This window comes from Tinamus guttatus, unplaced genomic scaffold (genome assembly GCF_059628265.1).
Source record: "Tinamus guttatus ecotype Peru unplaced genomic scaffold, ASM5962826v1 Tinamus_guttatus_pri_ptg000089l, whole genome shotgun sequence".
NCBI classification, from domain to species: Eukaryota; Metazoa; Chordata; class Aves; order Tinamiformes; family Tinamidae; genus Tinamus; species Tinamus guttatus.
This window is the reverse complement of record NW_028288623.1, coordinates 947,898-964,216: the sequence shown is the minus strand read 5'-3', so window position 1 is coordinate 964,216 and position 16,319 is coordinate 947,898. Positions and strand designations below refer to the sequence as shown.

Genomic DNA, 16,319 nt, shown 5'->3' with positions numbered 1-16,319 from the left:
GCCTGAGGGCTACCAGCAAAGACCAGCAAACAGCTCTCCCTGGCACTGCTGCTAAGCAGGTTAGCAGGAAAAAGGGCTGCTTCAGGGACCCAGTGCAGACCCAGCCCCCACAAAGACCCCAACACCTCTAGCATCAGCTTCTCAGCACTAGCTGCTCTGCTCACTTGCACTGCCTGCTCCATGGCTGTCACATCCCTGTTGAGTCCAGTCTCTCTGAGAGTCAACCCCATACTGCAAACTCCCAGCTTTCCCAAGTTTACAATTAAATGTCAAAGATGCTGAATTCTGGCCGAGAATTTAATTAGCATTCTGCTTTTATTTGTAAGATGTCAGAGATGTTTAGAGCAAGGCTTGCTGAACCTGCTGAGGGAGGCTCAGCCTCTCATGGATTAAGCGGATGCACCAGCAACACCTATTGACTCAATGGCACAGCCATTTGGTTAGCAATTTTGAAGTCACCTCTAGGATAGTGGCTTTGCAGCCCGTGTCTGTGGAGACCATCAGCTCAGTTGTAAGAGAAGTGGTAGAGATCCTGTTTAACAGCCATGAGCAAGCCAGGAACTCCACGGCTACCGCCAAGCCTCGAAGAAAGCACCACACTGGGAATGGCATCTTTGGTGGCGGGGTGGGGAGAAGGAATGGTTCGGAGCAGGTGGGCGTCCTGCAGGCTCCAGATTCTGGTGTAGCAGTCCTGGCCCACTGCAGAGGAGAGGACAGCAGAACTCAGCACTGTGTCCCAGCACTGCACACACCCCTGTCCAGTGTTTGTCAGAGAAGCAGAAGGGGCCATGGGGAAATAATCTAAGGAGAGGTAGTTACTGTGAGGAACTTACCCCTACCCCAAAGATTCAGGGGGTTTGCCTTCTTTAAGCTTGTTGCTTATGCCTTTACAAACAAACAAGCTAGAGCCAAGGGTATTCAAAACAACAGCAAGTGGTACAGACAGGACACAAGGAACAAAGTACACAGAGTCTTTTGCCTGTATATTATGTAACTATTTTAAGATTCCTCTTTTTGTGCTGCTTCCCTAAATTTCAAAAATCAAGTAGTTTCTGCTCTACTTGAGACATGCCAGGAAATGGATAACATCACTTTTACTGCACAGAGCAGATAAAATAAAGTTGAGATCCACAGAGGAGACATTACAGTCAGGGTGTATCCAGAACATTTTTTCTTAATTTTCATGGTTTTTTATGTTTTGTCTAAGGCCTAATTTCTATCTGTTCCAAAGAATCAGACTTACAGCTTTTAACAGCTACATTTAAGAAATATTCCCCAAGCATAAGAAGTCACTGCCAGGCACTCTACACGTACAAGGACAAAAAATCAACCTACCTGCTGTAAGAAGTCCCTCCTCCTCATTCACATGCAGGGGGAGAACAGCATATTCGTTGTGATGGCCTTTGTACTGTTTCACGCACTGCGTTGTTCTAAGGTCCCACAATTTTATCTGCAAGTTAAGTTTTTTTTTTTTTTTTTCCAGAAGACAGCCTGATTAACAAAGCAGAGACTACTTGATAGTTGGTAAATAAGTGCACCTCAAAATAGGGAGCAAAAAGGCTCAAAATATGGGATTGCTAGGCAGTTAAGTAGCCAGCAATGTGAATAGCTGTCGAAAACATTTGTTCCTGGAAACATATTAGAAACAAAAACAAACAAACCAACCCTACACCACTTAGCAAAGTTTTTTTCCTCTTCACAACAGACTTAGTAAATCAGTGTCCCTTACATTTTACTGAAAACTCCTACTAGGGAGGGCCTCAGGAAAAAAAAAAAAAAAGAAAAAGAAAAAAACCTCATCTCCTTTGAACTACTGCCCTGAATTAAAAAGAAAAAAAAAAAAAAAAAAAAAAAAAAACACCTCCAGGTTTGAGCTGAATCACTTATGTTGGATGAGCCTCTTGTCTCAGAGCTCCATGAATACACGGTTTAGGAGACAAATGAGTGTGAGAGAGAGAGCATGCGCGCAGAGAGCAGCAATTATGTCCCTCCAAAGAACAAGTATCCTCCTTCAGCCTTGCATAAGAGCCTGTGTCCATGCCCAGTTATTGAAGGGCACAGTGTGAAGTTTCTCCTAGAAGCCACAAAGCCATACCTCTCCAGCCATGTCTGCTGCCATGAGATAGTGTTCGGCCTGGAGAAGGCGGAGAGAGGTAACTGCCGAGGCGTGGAAGAGACGAACTGCTTTCCAGCCCTGGCCCTTTCGGCTGCGCTGACGCACATCGATGCTGAAAATCTCACCTGAGCGGCAGCCGTTGTACAGCACTGGGCTCTGCAAGAGTACAGGAGAAAAGAAATGTATTTTTCTAGACGAAACATGAAACATTATACATAAACTATATCGAGAGTAGTCACGTCAAGCTTTTTAGGTCTCCACGGCAGTTGTCGCATAATTTTATTAAATGTGCACTAATAGCCAGCTTTTTTAATTACATGCATTATTACTGCTGCTCTTGATATTTGTTTCATTCTTTCTACCTCTGTGCATTTAACAAAATTGCTCCTGCTGCCACAGAGCTTGAAACTGGCTGACTTTCGTTTTTGGCTGTTTTTGCACTTTTCCCTTATGTGCCAGCACCCGCTCACATCAGCTCTGCTGCAGAGCAGTTACTGCAATCACAACCTTACGGAATAAACCGGAATTTATTCCGGAAACGGAATAAAAAGGCCATCACCAAGAGAGAGGTCTGAAAAAGTAAGGGTATATGTTTCTTTCTACCTGCGTGGCAAACTGTTGTGCCAGAACATCACTGTTGGTTCCAAATGTCTGTCGATGGCCTGTCACTACATTGGTCACAAGAACGCGCCGTGTCAGGCCTGCAGAAGACAGACTGTGTTCGTTCACCTGCCATGCGAGAAGCAGCTGGGAGACAAGTGCAAGAAGTCATTCTCTCCGAGATAGAAAGGAACTACCCTTGCTCACCCGTGCTGAAGCAGTTGTCAGCCTGGGGATTCAGGCACCACGCACAGGACCAGGCAGTGGATATCTTAAAGCTGCACAGCATTCCTGGTCGATCTCCTAGGAAAGGTGGACAACATACGAAGCATGCATAAAATTGTAAGGACAGGATGACAGCTCATAAAGCCTCTCCTCAACTCCATTCCTCTTTTAACATTGCAACTGAAAACAGAAACCCACAATGTTATCCAATCAGGTATTCCTGTGCTACTCGAGAGCATAAAAAAGGAATGCATGATTGTAAGCTGAACCTTGTAGACTACAGAGATAAGTGACCATGTTTAAAAAAAAAAAAAATCTATTCAGTAGTCAGCAGGCTGGCCGGGTTATAGAAAAGAAACCCTTGCCTCACAGCATTAACTTGGCCATTTTTGCAGGATTACACAGGTTGGAAACAGAAAACATCTTATTTACTCTAAAACCCACAGATTAGCCAAAACCAACCTAAATTTTTTCAAAACAGTGAAGATAGAAGGAAAGAAGAAGAAAAGAAGAGGGGGAGTGCAGATAGATTATAATCTGTCTCCCTGTTTGTAGAAGATAGATAGGTCCGAGTAAATGACAACACCCTAAATTTGGCTCTTACTCATGTAGCTCCTACAAGCTTCTTGTTCATTAATTCCTCAGGTCAGTTCTTTGACCTGTTTGCTTCTGACACTGTTACAGGCTTTCTGCAGTTGACAAGAATACAACAAGCTCTCCCTCTATTGAAGCAACGATAGAGAAGTAATCTCTCCTTCACACACTGTTCAGAAAACAAGCAGGCAAACAAACACTGAGCAACTCCTGCAGCCTACCTGGGTTAGAGTTGCTGAACAGCGACGCGGGAAGTAGGCTGGCGCAGCCTGGCGTTTCTGCAATTCCCATGAGACACAGCGTGCTCCAGTGGGTTAAGGAAAACACTGATCTCTGCCTAGGAAGGATCAGGCTGCCTAGCGCTTCGAGATGGAAAACGCAAGATACCACACACAGCAGCTCACAGTACATTTTATGATCAAGTCACAACACTTCCTTTCTTCTGTAGGAAAGGGAGAGATAGGGCTCCAGGTCTAGCCTGTGCACTTATGCCCCCAGGAATACTAATGCATCTCCTGTTCTTTCTAATGACAGGAAAAACAGGCAAACAATCCTTTCCCCTCCACCACCTCCCCCAAAAACACAGATCATTCGTCTCACCATCACCTGTTGATATTGTTGCACTAGTTTAAATTTGTTTTTTCTCCATGGAGATGAGTTGGGCAGAGGAGTGCAGGCACATGGGGGAGGCAAGGAAGCCTCACCTGAGCTTACATTGAAATACTTTCTCAACACTATAGCAGGTATGAACAGGATTCTATGCTTGTTCGAGTTCAATGTGTTAACTCTGTGACATGACCAGACTAAACCAAACAATCTACAACTCCTATCCATCTTGGAGCAAGTCTGATGGATTCCTGCCATCTTTTGGATCGGTTTGGATTTTTTGGCTTCTCCTATGAGAAGTTATGCACATTTGCATAGTACTTCCTCTTTGGATACTTCAATGGTGCATGTTGTCTGCCATCTTCCACATTAAAACCTCTTTTCCTTCCTCTCCCCTGTGATTTTGCATGCTAAATATATCTGTACAGCAGCAGCTTACATGCGTCTCACTAACTCAGCTTTCCTTCATTTTCATAATTTTCTCTATTTTACAGGAAAATACACGGGATAAGTATGTAAGATTTCTTCCTGGAAAGGTGTTTTTTTTTTTTTTTTGGTGCAGCCTGATGCAGACTACTAAAGCAGAGCTTAAATGTATTTTTAAAAGGATATAAAACATGAGAATCTGGATGAGTCAGTGACGCCCAGCACACAGAATTCACCTTCAGACAAAAGAAGACATGTCATTTTCATGGTCTCCTGTACAATTCATGAAAGGGTATTTCCATGCAGAGATGACATGGGACTAAGAGCTGGGCATATACACTTAGCCCGCTAACTAGCCCAGTAATGGCACACAAAAGAACATTTTTGTTTCACACTCCTCTTATAGGTAGCAGTAGACAGGCAGCATTCAGAATTCTGTCCAAACTGAGCTGAGGCATCAGGCACATTATTTAGGGCAGCATGCTTAACAGAATCTGAAGACGAAATAATGTATTTTCTTCAAACCCATTTTTAAGAAAGAAGCAAACAAACCCTGGTAGTTTCTTCACCATAGTTTTGTCAGCTGCTGCCAGTAAGCACTTACTCCAGTAAGTGCTATCTGTGAAAGCTGGTACCTTCCACAGAGGTTTCTGTTCTATCAAAAGACAGGGCTAGTACAATTCTGCTTATCAGAATTTTGCATGGACACATTTTTCCATTCTCACCTCCCAGCCCACCCCCCAGGCATTTCTACTTTGCTTCTCAAGGGCCACTGTTTAGAGAGCACAAGTGAAGGAAGCAGAAACAGCCCACAGTACCTTGCGGTTTGTGAAGTAAAGGTTGTCATACATCTCTACAGTGAGCGACTCCTGCCCCAAACCACTGAGATTGATGATCCCATATTTACACCCTCCATGTTCTACATCATTCACAGTGAATATCCGCTCACAAGCGCCATCTGCCTGTAAAATAAAAGCACTGTCATATTGGAAATTGAAAAATACAAGAATTCTGATCCGTTCACCACCATCTGCTTTGCTTTCAATTTCTCTCTAATACAGAGTGGCCACCTCCTTTGTATATTCATGCACAGAAAACACAGTCAGTAAGTTAGGAGTGAGTCTTTTGCCAACAAGAAATCCTCCTTGCAATTACACCCATTCCGGCCACTTACTCTGGACATATAGTGAACACAGAAATAAGTCTTATGAAATATGAAATCAAAATTCTCCTGCACAGCACAAAAGCCTTCTTCCCTTGCTGGATCACAGTGCAGTGAATCATCTTGTATTACGCTTCAATGTGTGCTTTATGACATTAAGTTTCCAACTCCCTTCTGGCTTCAGCAAATCATGAAGTGTTGTGTTTACAAGACTGGTAGCTGGTAGAAGAGAATTTCCTGTATTTGAGACCTCTCCTGCACATCCAGTACCATCAAAAACAGCAGGAACTGCCTTCAGAGGTTTAGAAGTGAAATCATTACTGGCATCTATACAGACTCTAGTGACCACAGACTTCACTACTCCACAAATTCTTCTCCGTTTTCTCTACTTTCCTTAAAAATTAGTCATATCTATCCTTTTCACCATTTCCCCTTTGTAAGGGAGGAACAGCTGCTTCCTACCTGCTCTAAAAATTACTGAGCACAGTTTTTGAGAACTAACACAACCCAAAAAATGCATTCTTGAACGCAGCACCTGACCTGCAGGATTCAATTACAAGAGCTCCCTTTATCCTAAAAGCAGAACAACTCCCACAACGTACCACAATTATTTTAAAGTTGTTGGTTCCAGTGACTGAGGAATCTGGACTATGGATTTCTATCTTCCGCCTCTGCATGCAGTTTACTTTTAGTTCATGGACTAGTCTGTAAAAAGGAGGAGGAAAAAAGTAAGTTAGCTATGCCTAAGTTTAATGCTAATGGAAAGAACTGTGGATAAGCGACAGAACTGCCTTTCGTCACAGAAAATAAAATGCCTGAACAACTAGCAAGACCCAGTTTCACTTATATAGCCCAGGAAAAGTTGTGGAAAATGCCAATGGATTCCATTCTGTTATTTCAAGCCCCAGGACACCTTCAGTAGCAGAAACAACAACACACTAAGCTGCTGATTTCTCTTCTCTGGTGTTACTGAATCCAGGCATAGAGATTCTAAAGGGCGTTGGGAATAGGTCTAAGTCAGCTGAGAAAAGTTTATCTAAATTTATAAAGCACAATGTGCCAGAACAGCATATACTGAAGAAGTGTAAAGTTTTACTCTCCAATTTTTTGAGAGTAGGAAATATTTTCCTCATTCCAATTCTCAGCACCTCTGGAAAGGTCTGTGAACCCTTCTCCATGCGTGCATGATTTAGTCTGTAACGGAAAGCAAGGCAGGATCTGATCATAAAAATATACATATATAGCTATATAACAACTACTTTGTTATTGCAACTAATGCATTCTTCTATTCTTCTAACTGGAAAAATAGAGAATAAAAAACAAACAAACAAACCAACTCCACCACCAAAAAACACTCACAACCACACACAAACAGCCCCAACAGGAACTGCTGCACTAACAGAACTTGGTAATGCAAACAGAAAAGAATTCAAATCATTTTTACCTGCAATAACTTCTGGAGCTAAGTAAACCCAGCTGCCTTTTACGCAACAGCATAGATGAGTTCAGTCCAGGCCTTGCTGTCTTCTGGAAGAGAATAAAGTAGAAGCACATTCAGTTATTTGCTTGTTTATGATTCAGACACAGTCATAGATACTTCATGTTTGGGATGTTTTGTTAGCTTTGTCCTCTAGCCTATATTTGTATATACAAATCAAAATAAAAGTTTCAGAAGGTTTGTAAAATACATTCCAGCACCACCTCAATAGTCTACTAGGGCAAGCAGGCAAAAGTGGGGAGAAATACATTCAAGGGCAAACGCTCTGTGAGAGGCCAGGTGCTCCTAATATGAAAACTGGGGGGTGCGGGGAGGAGAAAGTCAGCCAGCCTAGCCAGTATTTGCATAACAAACATTTATTGACACAAAAATTGACATAAGAATTTAAGGTGTTATAGAATATACTGATTAAAAGGTAGCAAAACTTTCTATCACCACAAGACTGCTACTATGCACTAAACTGTTTTTCCACTCATCTTGCTTTAAATACTTCAAACAGTGACAAAAAAGGGAAGAGTTTAAGTAAGAAATTTTTGATAATGCTCTGACAAAGCAGTACTTAAAGAGTCAAAATGTTTGCATCTGGCACCTTGATTCTGACATCTGATTCAGCAGCTAGATTTGAGAAAGGAGATATATTTACAGACCCCATTAAAAACAACTTGGCAAGCAGCTTTTTGAAAACTAAATTGCTTATGGAAAGACCTATCTGTAGAATTTTCATAGCCAAGATAGAAGAGCTGAACTGATGATTGAAGTCAGAACTTCATTACCTGTGAGGAAAAATATATATATACTGCACTTCTAAGTGAGAGCACTTAGCACATTTAAACTCAGCTAAAACTACTGACCTGTAACTACATGAAAACCAAGGCTCTTGTAGCTTTACAAGATATCCTTGTTGAGTATTTTACCCAGACTATTGATATTATTCACTACTATTTTCCCTGCTATAACACTTTATGCCTGGAAAGCCTATAAAGGTAAGACCAACTTTGCCTTTTTTTTTTCTTCTGCCAATAAATAAATCAATAAAATAGAATTCTTCACAGAAATGCTGTTTCAACAGAACTTCATTAGTACTATCCCTAAGGGTCTGGAAATATGAAAGTGTGTTTATTAAGCATATGGAAAAGCTACAGTTAAGACCCTACCTTGCAAATTCCAGGCAGGGATTTGAAACCAAGCATCCAAAATCCTGAGTTAAGTTCAACTGTTGGACTACCTGCTACTCTGAGCACAGTTCCTGTCTCTTTACAAATTTAGTTTTGGAAATAGCTTGTTTTCATTTTTGTGTAGAACAAACAAGTTCAAGAACTTCAAGGGCTCTAAACTCTCAGCAAAAAAAAAGAATTTTCATTTTCCAGTCAGCTTAATTGAAGCAGTTTAGCTTGTGAGCTGTTCTGAGTCAGAACAGAATAAAATACTTTAGTCTTTTCAACCTTTTTTCAATTTCAATCTTTTCAATCAATTTTCTATTTCCATCTTTTTCAGAGCCTACCTTCTTTTGTTTTTCTTCCTCTTCTAAGAGCCTCAGTCTTTTACATTCCATTGCTTTGTACTGAATGCTCTCCTTGGTGAGTGGGTTGCAGTTATTATGTCCAGGCAATAGACGAAAATAACGGTTCTTTTCCGAGTCATAGTAAAATCCTGGCAGCTCTAAAGTGACAAACATCAGGAAAAAAACAACAGATAGATAACTTAATTTCTTAAAGTTTCTTCTTTTACATCCTTCATCTTCCTGGGAATGTCAAAGAGTTACAAAACTCAAAGCACTTGCTCCCAGCAGGTCCCAATCATGATAAACAGATTGGGAATAGATGACAAAGTTACCTCCTACCAAATAACTGCTGACAGCCACTTAGAGGAAAACTTGCAAATGCAATGTCAATACACAAGTACAGAAAGGATGTCAGCAAGATAAAATGCAGACAGATCAGAGAAGCAAAGGAAGAGTTTTTTACTGCAGAACAAAAATGACTATTCTTCATAAATCAGTCCTGGGGGGATACTGTTGGTTAAAAGACTAGTTAAGGGAGTCTCAAGCAAAATAACTGGCAGCTAAGCATCATCCAAATGGAAATAAAGTGATTCACTTCCAAGAACATGCCACCTTTTCCTGAATACATAAGTCAGATTTAGATACAAGCAAAAGTACATTTTGACAATATACTAATGCTCATTCTACAGATGGATTGGAAAGAGAGAAACATTCATTTTTAATGCTTCACTGCCTGGGTAGATTCACAGTAGACAGATAAAACACTTCTGACATACTCATAACGGTGGACTGCCTCAAGGCAAAGGATTTTATTTGAGAAAGGTAAAAGTTAACATATTCACCTCATTTCAAGAGTTTGCATTTATACCTTTTGCTACTGCTAGAAATTGAATTGTAAGCAGCAGCAAAACAGATTACTTTAAAGACATCTCCTTGTCAACATCTCTCAGCAACAAACATTTATTCATGTCAAAAAAAGAGAAGTTAGGGCACCTATCAAGAAGGTTGTTAATGTTGCACTGCACCCAGTATATTTAAAACGAGTACATAGCAACAAATGCTTTGCAGGGTACATATTTCCAATATTTACACCACAAACTCATAAGCACTGTTGGGCTGATACACAAAAGGGTCAGTTTAAACTCTGCTTTTGTCTGTTGTTAAGAGGTTATACAGAGAGTGCTGTTTCTGGCTCTCTCACATTAGAGAAACATATGTTACTATAAGCTTAACTTTATTAGGAGTGAATACATGAGTCTGGAAACTGGAATGCAAGAAGGACATCTTTCTCAATAGTATCAGTACTCCATCAAGTTCTCCGATTGCCTCCCTGATTAATGAACAAATATTTTGCCATCAAACAACACCTCTTATTGACTGCAAAACACATGGTAGTAGTGTAGATTATTTTATATTTTTTTCAAAATTGTGTGTAGCTGAGTTATTAAAAAGGCTGATTATTGGATGTAGGTTATAATATTTACATGCAGTCTTCTTTGCTTACTCACTTTCTGTTGTCATTGAAATAATTATAACTGCTACTGATATATATATTTTTCATAATACTGGGATATAGGCACAGATTTTTTATCAGTAAATATGATGTCTTACCTGGTGCTATAGAGTTCTGTGTTAAACTGGAAGAAGAATTGTCACTATTACTGGGGCCTGTATTTACGGGGGACTCCGTCTCCTCCTCTTCAGGTCTAAAAGACAGTTTTGCCTTCAAAACAGGCTCACAACTAGCCTAGAAACATTTATTGCAAAGGCTCTTGAAAGTGGTTTGCTATTATATTAACAGAACACAATTTTGTAGGACTGTCATAAGCACCTCAAGTGAATCACGATACGCCAAGTGATAAAACAGAAACAGCACAAGGGTTTAGCCCAAAAACAAACAAACAAAAACAAAAAACCTACCACTCCTCAGGACATCAACATCCTAAAGTTTTTACATTTACGAAAACATTGGAGATGGATTCTCAGTGTATGCCTGCCTTTAATACTTCAGAAAGCATATTGGCATTTTACTAGCTCTTCTTGTATTGAAGGGAAAAAAAAAACAGAAAGGGGGGAGAAAAAAAAATAAAAATAATACTTACTTTACTGTATATTATTAAAGCATTTTCAAACTTTTAGGGAGATGCGTTAATGAGAGCTTGTACCCTAATAAGGCACTAAAAGGTAAAGCAAGTTGGTGGGGAGGTACTTCATTTCTCTTCCCTAAACGATCTTTGCATATTGACAAAGACCTTACAAAACAAGACCCAGCAAACCCAAAAGGGTTACCTCAAGGAAACACATCTCAGATTTAAACCAAAATACTGCTGCGAGCATGTGATGAACATCCAAAGTTCAACGCCATTCTGCTCCTAGCAGGCATACCAATGACAGGTATAGTGAAAATTCTCCCCTCTTGATTTTTAGGTGGCTACCGTCTCATTTCTGGGCAGGTACCATTACATTTAAACCAGACATACCATCACAACTAACAGCTTAACCATCTGAAGTGCAGACAGCACACACTTACCTTTCAGGATAGCGGTCGCAATAGGTTCTTCCATACCGGCGGCGATGGTAACTTGGTTTGCGACCGCTCCACGCACGCTTCTCTTTATCCCTCCAATAACTTCTCTTCATGCCTGCTTCCAAAGCAAACATACATAATTAAGTCTCTTTACCCAAAAGAGTCCAGCATACTAGATTGCGGGGAGTCTGGCGTCAAAATAAAGATGCTTATAGCAGACCCCAGGAGCATGCCGCAGTTTTGGTTTCGCTCTCGCGCGGGGGCTGCGCCACGAGCGAAGCGGCGGCGGCGGCCACAGGAGGCCTTGGCTCCTCGGAACAGCCAGACGCGGCCTGCGAGGCTTTCTCGCGGCCCGGCCGCGTGAAGCCGCCGCAGGGGAAGCGGAGCCGCCACCAGGCGCCGGTCCACCCCCCCACCCACCCCCATTCTCGCTCCCCCGGCCCGACCCACCGCGAGGAGCTGAGTTTCAACCGCCACCCCGCGCCGCTTCCACTCCGCCACGGCTCGACCCGCCCTCCTCCTCAGCCAGCGCTCCGATTGGCCTTCCCCGCGCCTGCCGCTTGATGGACAGTTCTCCCGCCAACAGCGAGTGGTCTCCGGGGCGGGGCCAGAGCGGCCGTTGGGCGGGCCGGGCCGGGCCGTTGAGGCCTGTGGCGGGGCCGTTAGAGCGGCGAGGGTCGCGGTGGCGGCGGGTTGTGCGGGGCAGGGGACGGGCCGCTGTGGAGCCGTGGCAGGGAAGGGGAGGCCTTGGTAGGGGAAGAGACTGGAGATAGAGGGTCCATGATAGAGACCATGTCTGAGGTCCCCATTGCTGAGGGTCCTCCTCTTGCTATGGGTGCCTCGAAATGTTTTTGAGGCCGTTTACTTCTAGACAGCCCTAGTGTAGGTGGGTGACAGGCAAGGAGGCATCAATAGTAGGGCAGCTGCCAAAAGGCTGTGGCAAACAGCCCAGAAGGAGCCCAGGGCCACCACAACCAGTGACAGGAGATCAGCGCTGCCGTGGTCCATGAGCAAAAGCTGAAATGGCAGCAGAAAGTTGCGACTTTGACCTCAGTGTAAGACAACTACTGCCCTTTTGTTATTTTAAGGAGACATTAGTCCATTCTTTTGGTTATTTAATCTGGATTTTAAGTTCAAAATACACAGTTAAAAGTGACCAAGTAAAAAAAGGGTGTCTTCTGGAATAAACTGAAGAATCTACCTGCAGCTTGCATAGTTTGTGAGCTCCATCTTTCTGCTTTAAAATGCAAGCTATCAGCAAGGAGTATTACAAGTAGTGTTATGCTTTGCTTCTTTTATTGGCATTGTTTCAGTTTTTTAATTTTTGATGCCCATGAAAATATTGAAAGTTCTGCAGCAAAAATGCTGCCTATAAGCTGTGGACTTGAGTCCACTCAAATAAAACTACTATCAAAAGAGAGGAATGTTAAAAGAAGTCTGTTTTCTCAGCCATATTGTGCTTACTTCTTTTTGAAATTCATAGACAAAGGCTGGAAAGGAGTTCAGAGATCAGTTTTCCACACACCCTCCCTGTATTCCTACCTCCCTGTATTTTTTCCTTATCTGTGTTTGTTTAACCTGTTCTTAAAGCTTTTCGGTGTGTGAAACTCAGTGTAATTTATTCTAATGATTTACTCTATCTCCCACTGAAAGATTTTCCAATGTGTGAACTGATTATTATTGCTATAGTTCAAACCCATTACTACTTTTCCTTCTGTGCACCATGGATAGAGCAAACAAGTCACTCCCTCCCTGCAAAACTACTAAGTAGTCCCACTTCTTTTTTTTTCTTTTTTTTTTCTTTTTTTTTTTTCATTTTTATGAAGTCTGTGATCAAAGAGGATGTGGAAGTTACATTCTGAGAACAGCTATTTTCATTCAGTTTTGTGCCCCTGATGGTGCCTGGTCTGGCCACTGCTGAGTGCCACCCTTCTCAGACCACTTCTCAGATTGATCAAGGTCATGATTTATAACTCTGCTCTCCAGTCCTGTCCTTCAGTTACTCTGGGTATTTTTTCTATTTACATAACTCAGTGGATTGGATTCATACCTGTGTAGACCTAAAGAGACAAATTCAGGCTATATTTACTTTATTTGCTAATTTAGGTTAAAATAAAAATGTAAATTGTATTAAAATATACTATTAAGACAAAACTTTGTTAATCACATTTGAATTTATTGTTAGGGTCCGTATAGGGTTATGATTATCTCTGGTTAGTGAGTTCTCTGTCCTTCACTGGTCTTCAGTAGCTGAATTTCTGTCTGCTATTAGCAGTCACATGTGAAAATGAAGATAGTTTTGCTTAATTTTTTTTTATGATGAGGCTTAAGCTGTGTGTTTTATCTCATGATGATTGAGGTTAAAACTATGTGCTCTGCCTGTTACAGTTTAGTTTACACATGGCAACTCATTAAGCTGTGGTAGTTGGAACATACATCTGAACCCATAAGTGGGGCTGTGCAAGATAATCCAAAGCAGGGTTTGGTCTAACAGTAAAACCCATCCTTCATTTGATTCCACTGAAATCAAACCAATATATTAAGATCCTATTTAATTTTGTATGCTTAATTTTGCATTATAAACTGCAGTAGTCTTGCAACAATAACACGAAGACTTTTAAGTATTTTTGTATATGAAAGTTGCTGGTTGACTTGTATTTATCAGAGTGTTGTCCTTTTGTCCCACAGACCAGCTCTGCTGTTGATGCTGATACTCATTTTTGGATTCTCTTCCTGATGCTCATGAGGGAAGGAACAAACTGCTGTAGCATTTAAGGTGATGAATTATCACAATTTATATATATTGATCAGTAACTTGCTGCAATTATTCTGCATTAGTATAAAATCTTGAGCTCTCACATCACAGTCTTGATGGTCTGGAGGGGCAGCTCCCTCCAGGGTCTGTTAGATGGTTTGTAAGTATTGGAGCAGAAGTTGATGAGGCCCAGTGGAGGGCAGTAGTGCACTTAAAACTCTGTCTTAAGCCCCGTAGAGTATTTCTTTCATATGTCTTCACTACCAAGTATTGAATTTCTATAAAAATCAATTTAAAAAGCAGAATTATACCACAAAAATCCCTCTATGACATTATTTAAGGTGTATTTATTTGTATTTATAGATATAAGGCTTGGGGACAGTGATGTTGTTTGGAGAGAGCTTTGCTTATAATATGTAAGAAGGTGAAACTTCTTTCTCCTGAAGTATCAACTTTGTCTCCCCTGCAGGTTGGAGGTCACTAAACACACTGAAAAGTTGGCAAATGAAACTGTAAACTTTCACATTGTGTATTGTTACAGTATCTGAGTTTTTTTAGAAAAGTCAGTGCATAGAATACTTCTGGCTGTTAATGTTGGTTTTGTGCTCCTGGAGAGCTAATGTTAGGTTCCGTATCTATCAACTCTTAGTATTTATATATAAAACTTTAAGTTGGTAAAAATTCCACCAGGACTCCTGAGTGTAAGTGTGCAGTCTCTTCCTTTCAGATGTGCTTAGCAGTGAGAAAGATTTTGATCAGACTTAGCCCTTTCTTCAGTGCTGCTGGTTTTTAATGGAATTGTTCAGCTATAACTTACTGAAGTATTCTGCCGTCTAATGAATTTACCTTATCTTTTTATTCCGCAGGATTAAAAGGAAAAAAAATGTCTCAATACTTAATTTATTTGAGAAGCTTTCCGAGTTAAGTTCCATCTTTAAATTATTTAGCTGCTTAGAATTAAAGTTTTCACCAAAAGACAGTAATGAAGGTATCTGAGTTACTTTTGGTGGCTTTGGTAGAGGGACTTCTTGACTCCAGTATATTCAGAATACTTACAGCAGGACATGCAGGCATAACTGTACTGACAATTTAGATCTCTTGTATATAGTAGAAATTGAGCTGTGGTGTCATTAAATAGGCCAGCATATTCTAGGAGTTAGTCCCATCTTAAAAACCCATCTCTGAGATCTTCCACTACTCACCTTTCATTTTCTCCCATGGGAGACACAGATGACTGCGCTGTATTTGCTGCCTGAGCAGTGGGATATCACTTTCTGTGGCTGCAATAGCCTAATGCAGAACTAGGTTGCTGCTACTGTCAATTGGATGTGATTAATAAACCCCCCAAACTCCCAAATCTTTACCCCCAATAAAACTTTAATAAGTGACTTGGCATTTTGCTTGTGTAGCAACAGCCTAGTGAGTGCAGAACGGCAAGTCTGAGGGCTGTTTTTGGTGAGAGTTGGTGAAGGGCTGTGATAGTTTATATAAAGACAAACTTAGCATCAGTGTTGCTGAGAAGGAAGGTGCCTGCTTATCAGGGGAGGTAGGCAGCTGCTGGCGGGGAAGTGTCAGGCTCCCAAATCCAAATCTTGACGCAAGCAAAAGTTGGATTCACTTTGATTGTAGGCAGTACAGGCCTACCTGAGGCACCAAGGGTATTTTATCATGTTTCCTCTCTTGAGTTCTAACTCCCAGAGAAGGGTAGGTTGCTACTGGCTCTGCTATACTTCTGTATAAAATCTGTTATAGGATGGGTGTGCTCTCAGGTGCCTGGGAAAATTATGCCTATAATCAATAATTTAAGCAGGTGAACTCTGTTTTGTATATCCAAAGTCAAATGAGTGAACTGGTTATATTTCTTTCGAATTAGTTCATTAGTGTTTACAGTGAAACAATAGTGTAGTGCTGGGAATTCAAAATGTGAGTCTATCAACAGTGACAGTACCTCAGTTCCTCTGTGTTTTCATGGGTTTTTGTTTGAAATCTCTCTTTTCCTTAGAAAGACAATCTGAAATTCAGACACTTTTATGCTTATTCTGTGTTGGTAAACACCATGCAAGTTACCATGTACATCCTGAAGAGAGTCCTGCTGACTCTGAATAGGTATTAAAAATAGTTGGTTTTTACTTTTTTTTTTCCTGCTAAAAGAAGATTTTGGTTTGCTGTTTTGATTCAGACTTGCTGTTCCTGTGATGTAGCATAGACCCTTGTAAGCACCATTGCCAGTCTCCACTCCAGAAATGGCTGCACTTTACTACTACATTTTTCTTTCAAAATAGCATGCTGCCTTTCAGATAGAGGACTGC

At 41.1% G+C, this 16,319-nt stretch overlaps 1 protein-coding gene across 1 annotated transcript; it reads right to left on the bottom strand.

The window, feature by feature from the left end:
- Positions 1-296: 296 nt before the first annotated feature.
- On the bottom strand, positions 297-11,388 carry DCAF4 (DDB1 and CUL4 associated factor 4). Its single transcript, XM_010211908.2, has 13 exons — positions 11,259-11,388; positions 10,340-10,434; positions 8,729-8,886; positions 7,174-7,256; positions 6,332-6,434; positions 5,386-5,529; positions 4,754-4,803; positions 3,757-3,836; positions 2,924-3,019; positions 2,720-2,817; positions 2,096-2,272; positions 1,336-1,450; positions 297-699 (listed from the first exon to the last, which is right to left on the bottom strand). Exons 1-13 carry the CDS (start codon positions 11,366-11,368, stop codon positions 506-508), a joined length of 1,503 nt encoding a protein of 500 aa, XP_010210210.2. The 5' UTR covers positions 11,369-11,388; the 3' UTR covers positions 297-505.
- Positions 11,389-16,319: the final 4,931 nt, after the last annotated feature.

Bases quoted from the DNA above. Each gene is read 5' to 3' on its own strand.
- DCAF4 (XM_010211908.2), bottom strand. From the start codon at position 11,368: ATGAAGAGAAGTTATTGGAGGGATAAAGAGAAGCGTGCGTGGAGCGGT. The intron at 8,887-10,339 runs GTAAGACATCAT...TTGTCACTTTAG, and splicing joins ACAGAACTCTATAGCACCAG to AGCTGCCAGGATTTTACTAT. The intron at 5,530-6,331 runs GTACGTTGTGGG...TTTATTTTACAG, and splicing joins ACAACTTTAAAATAATTGTG to GCAGATGGCGCTTGTGAGCG.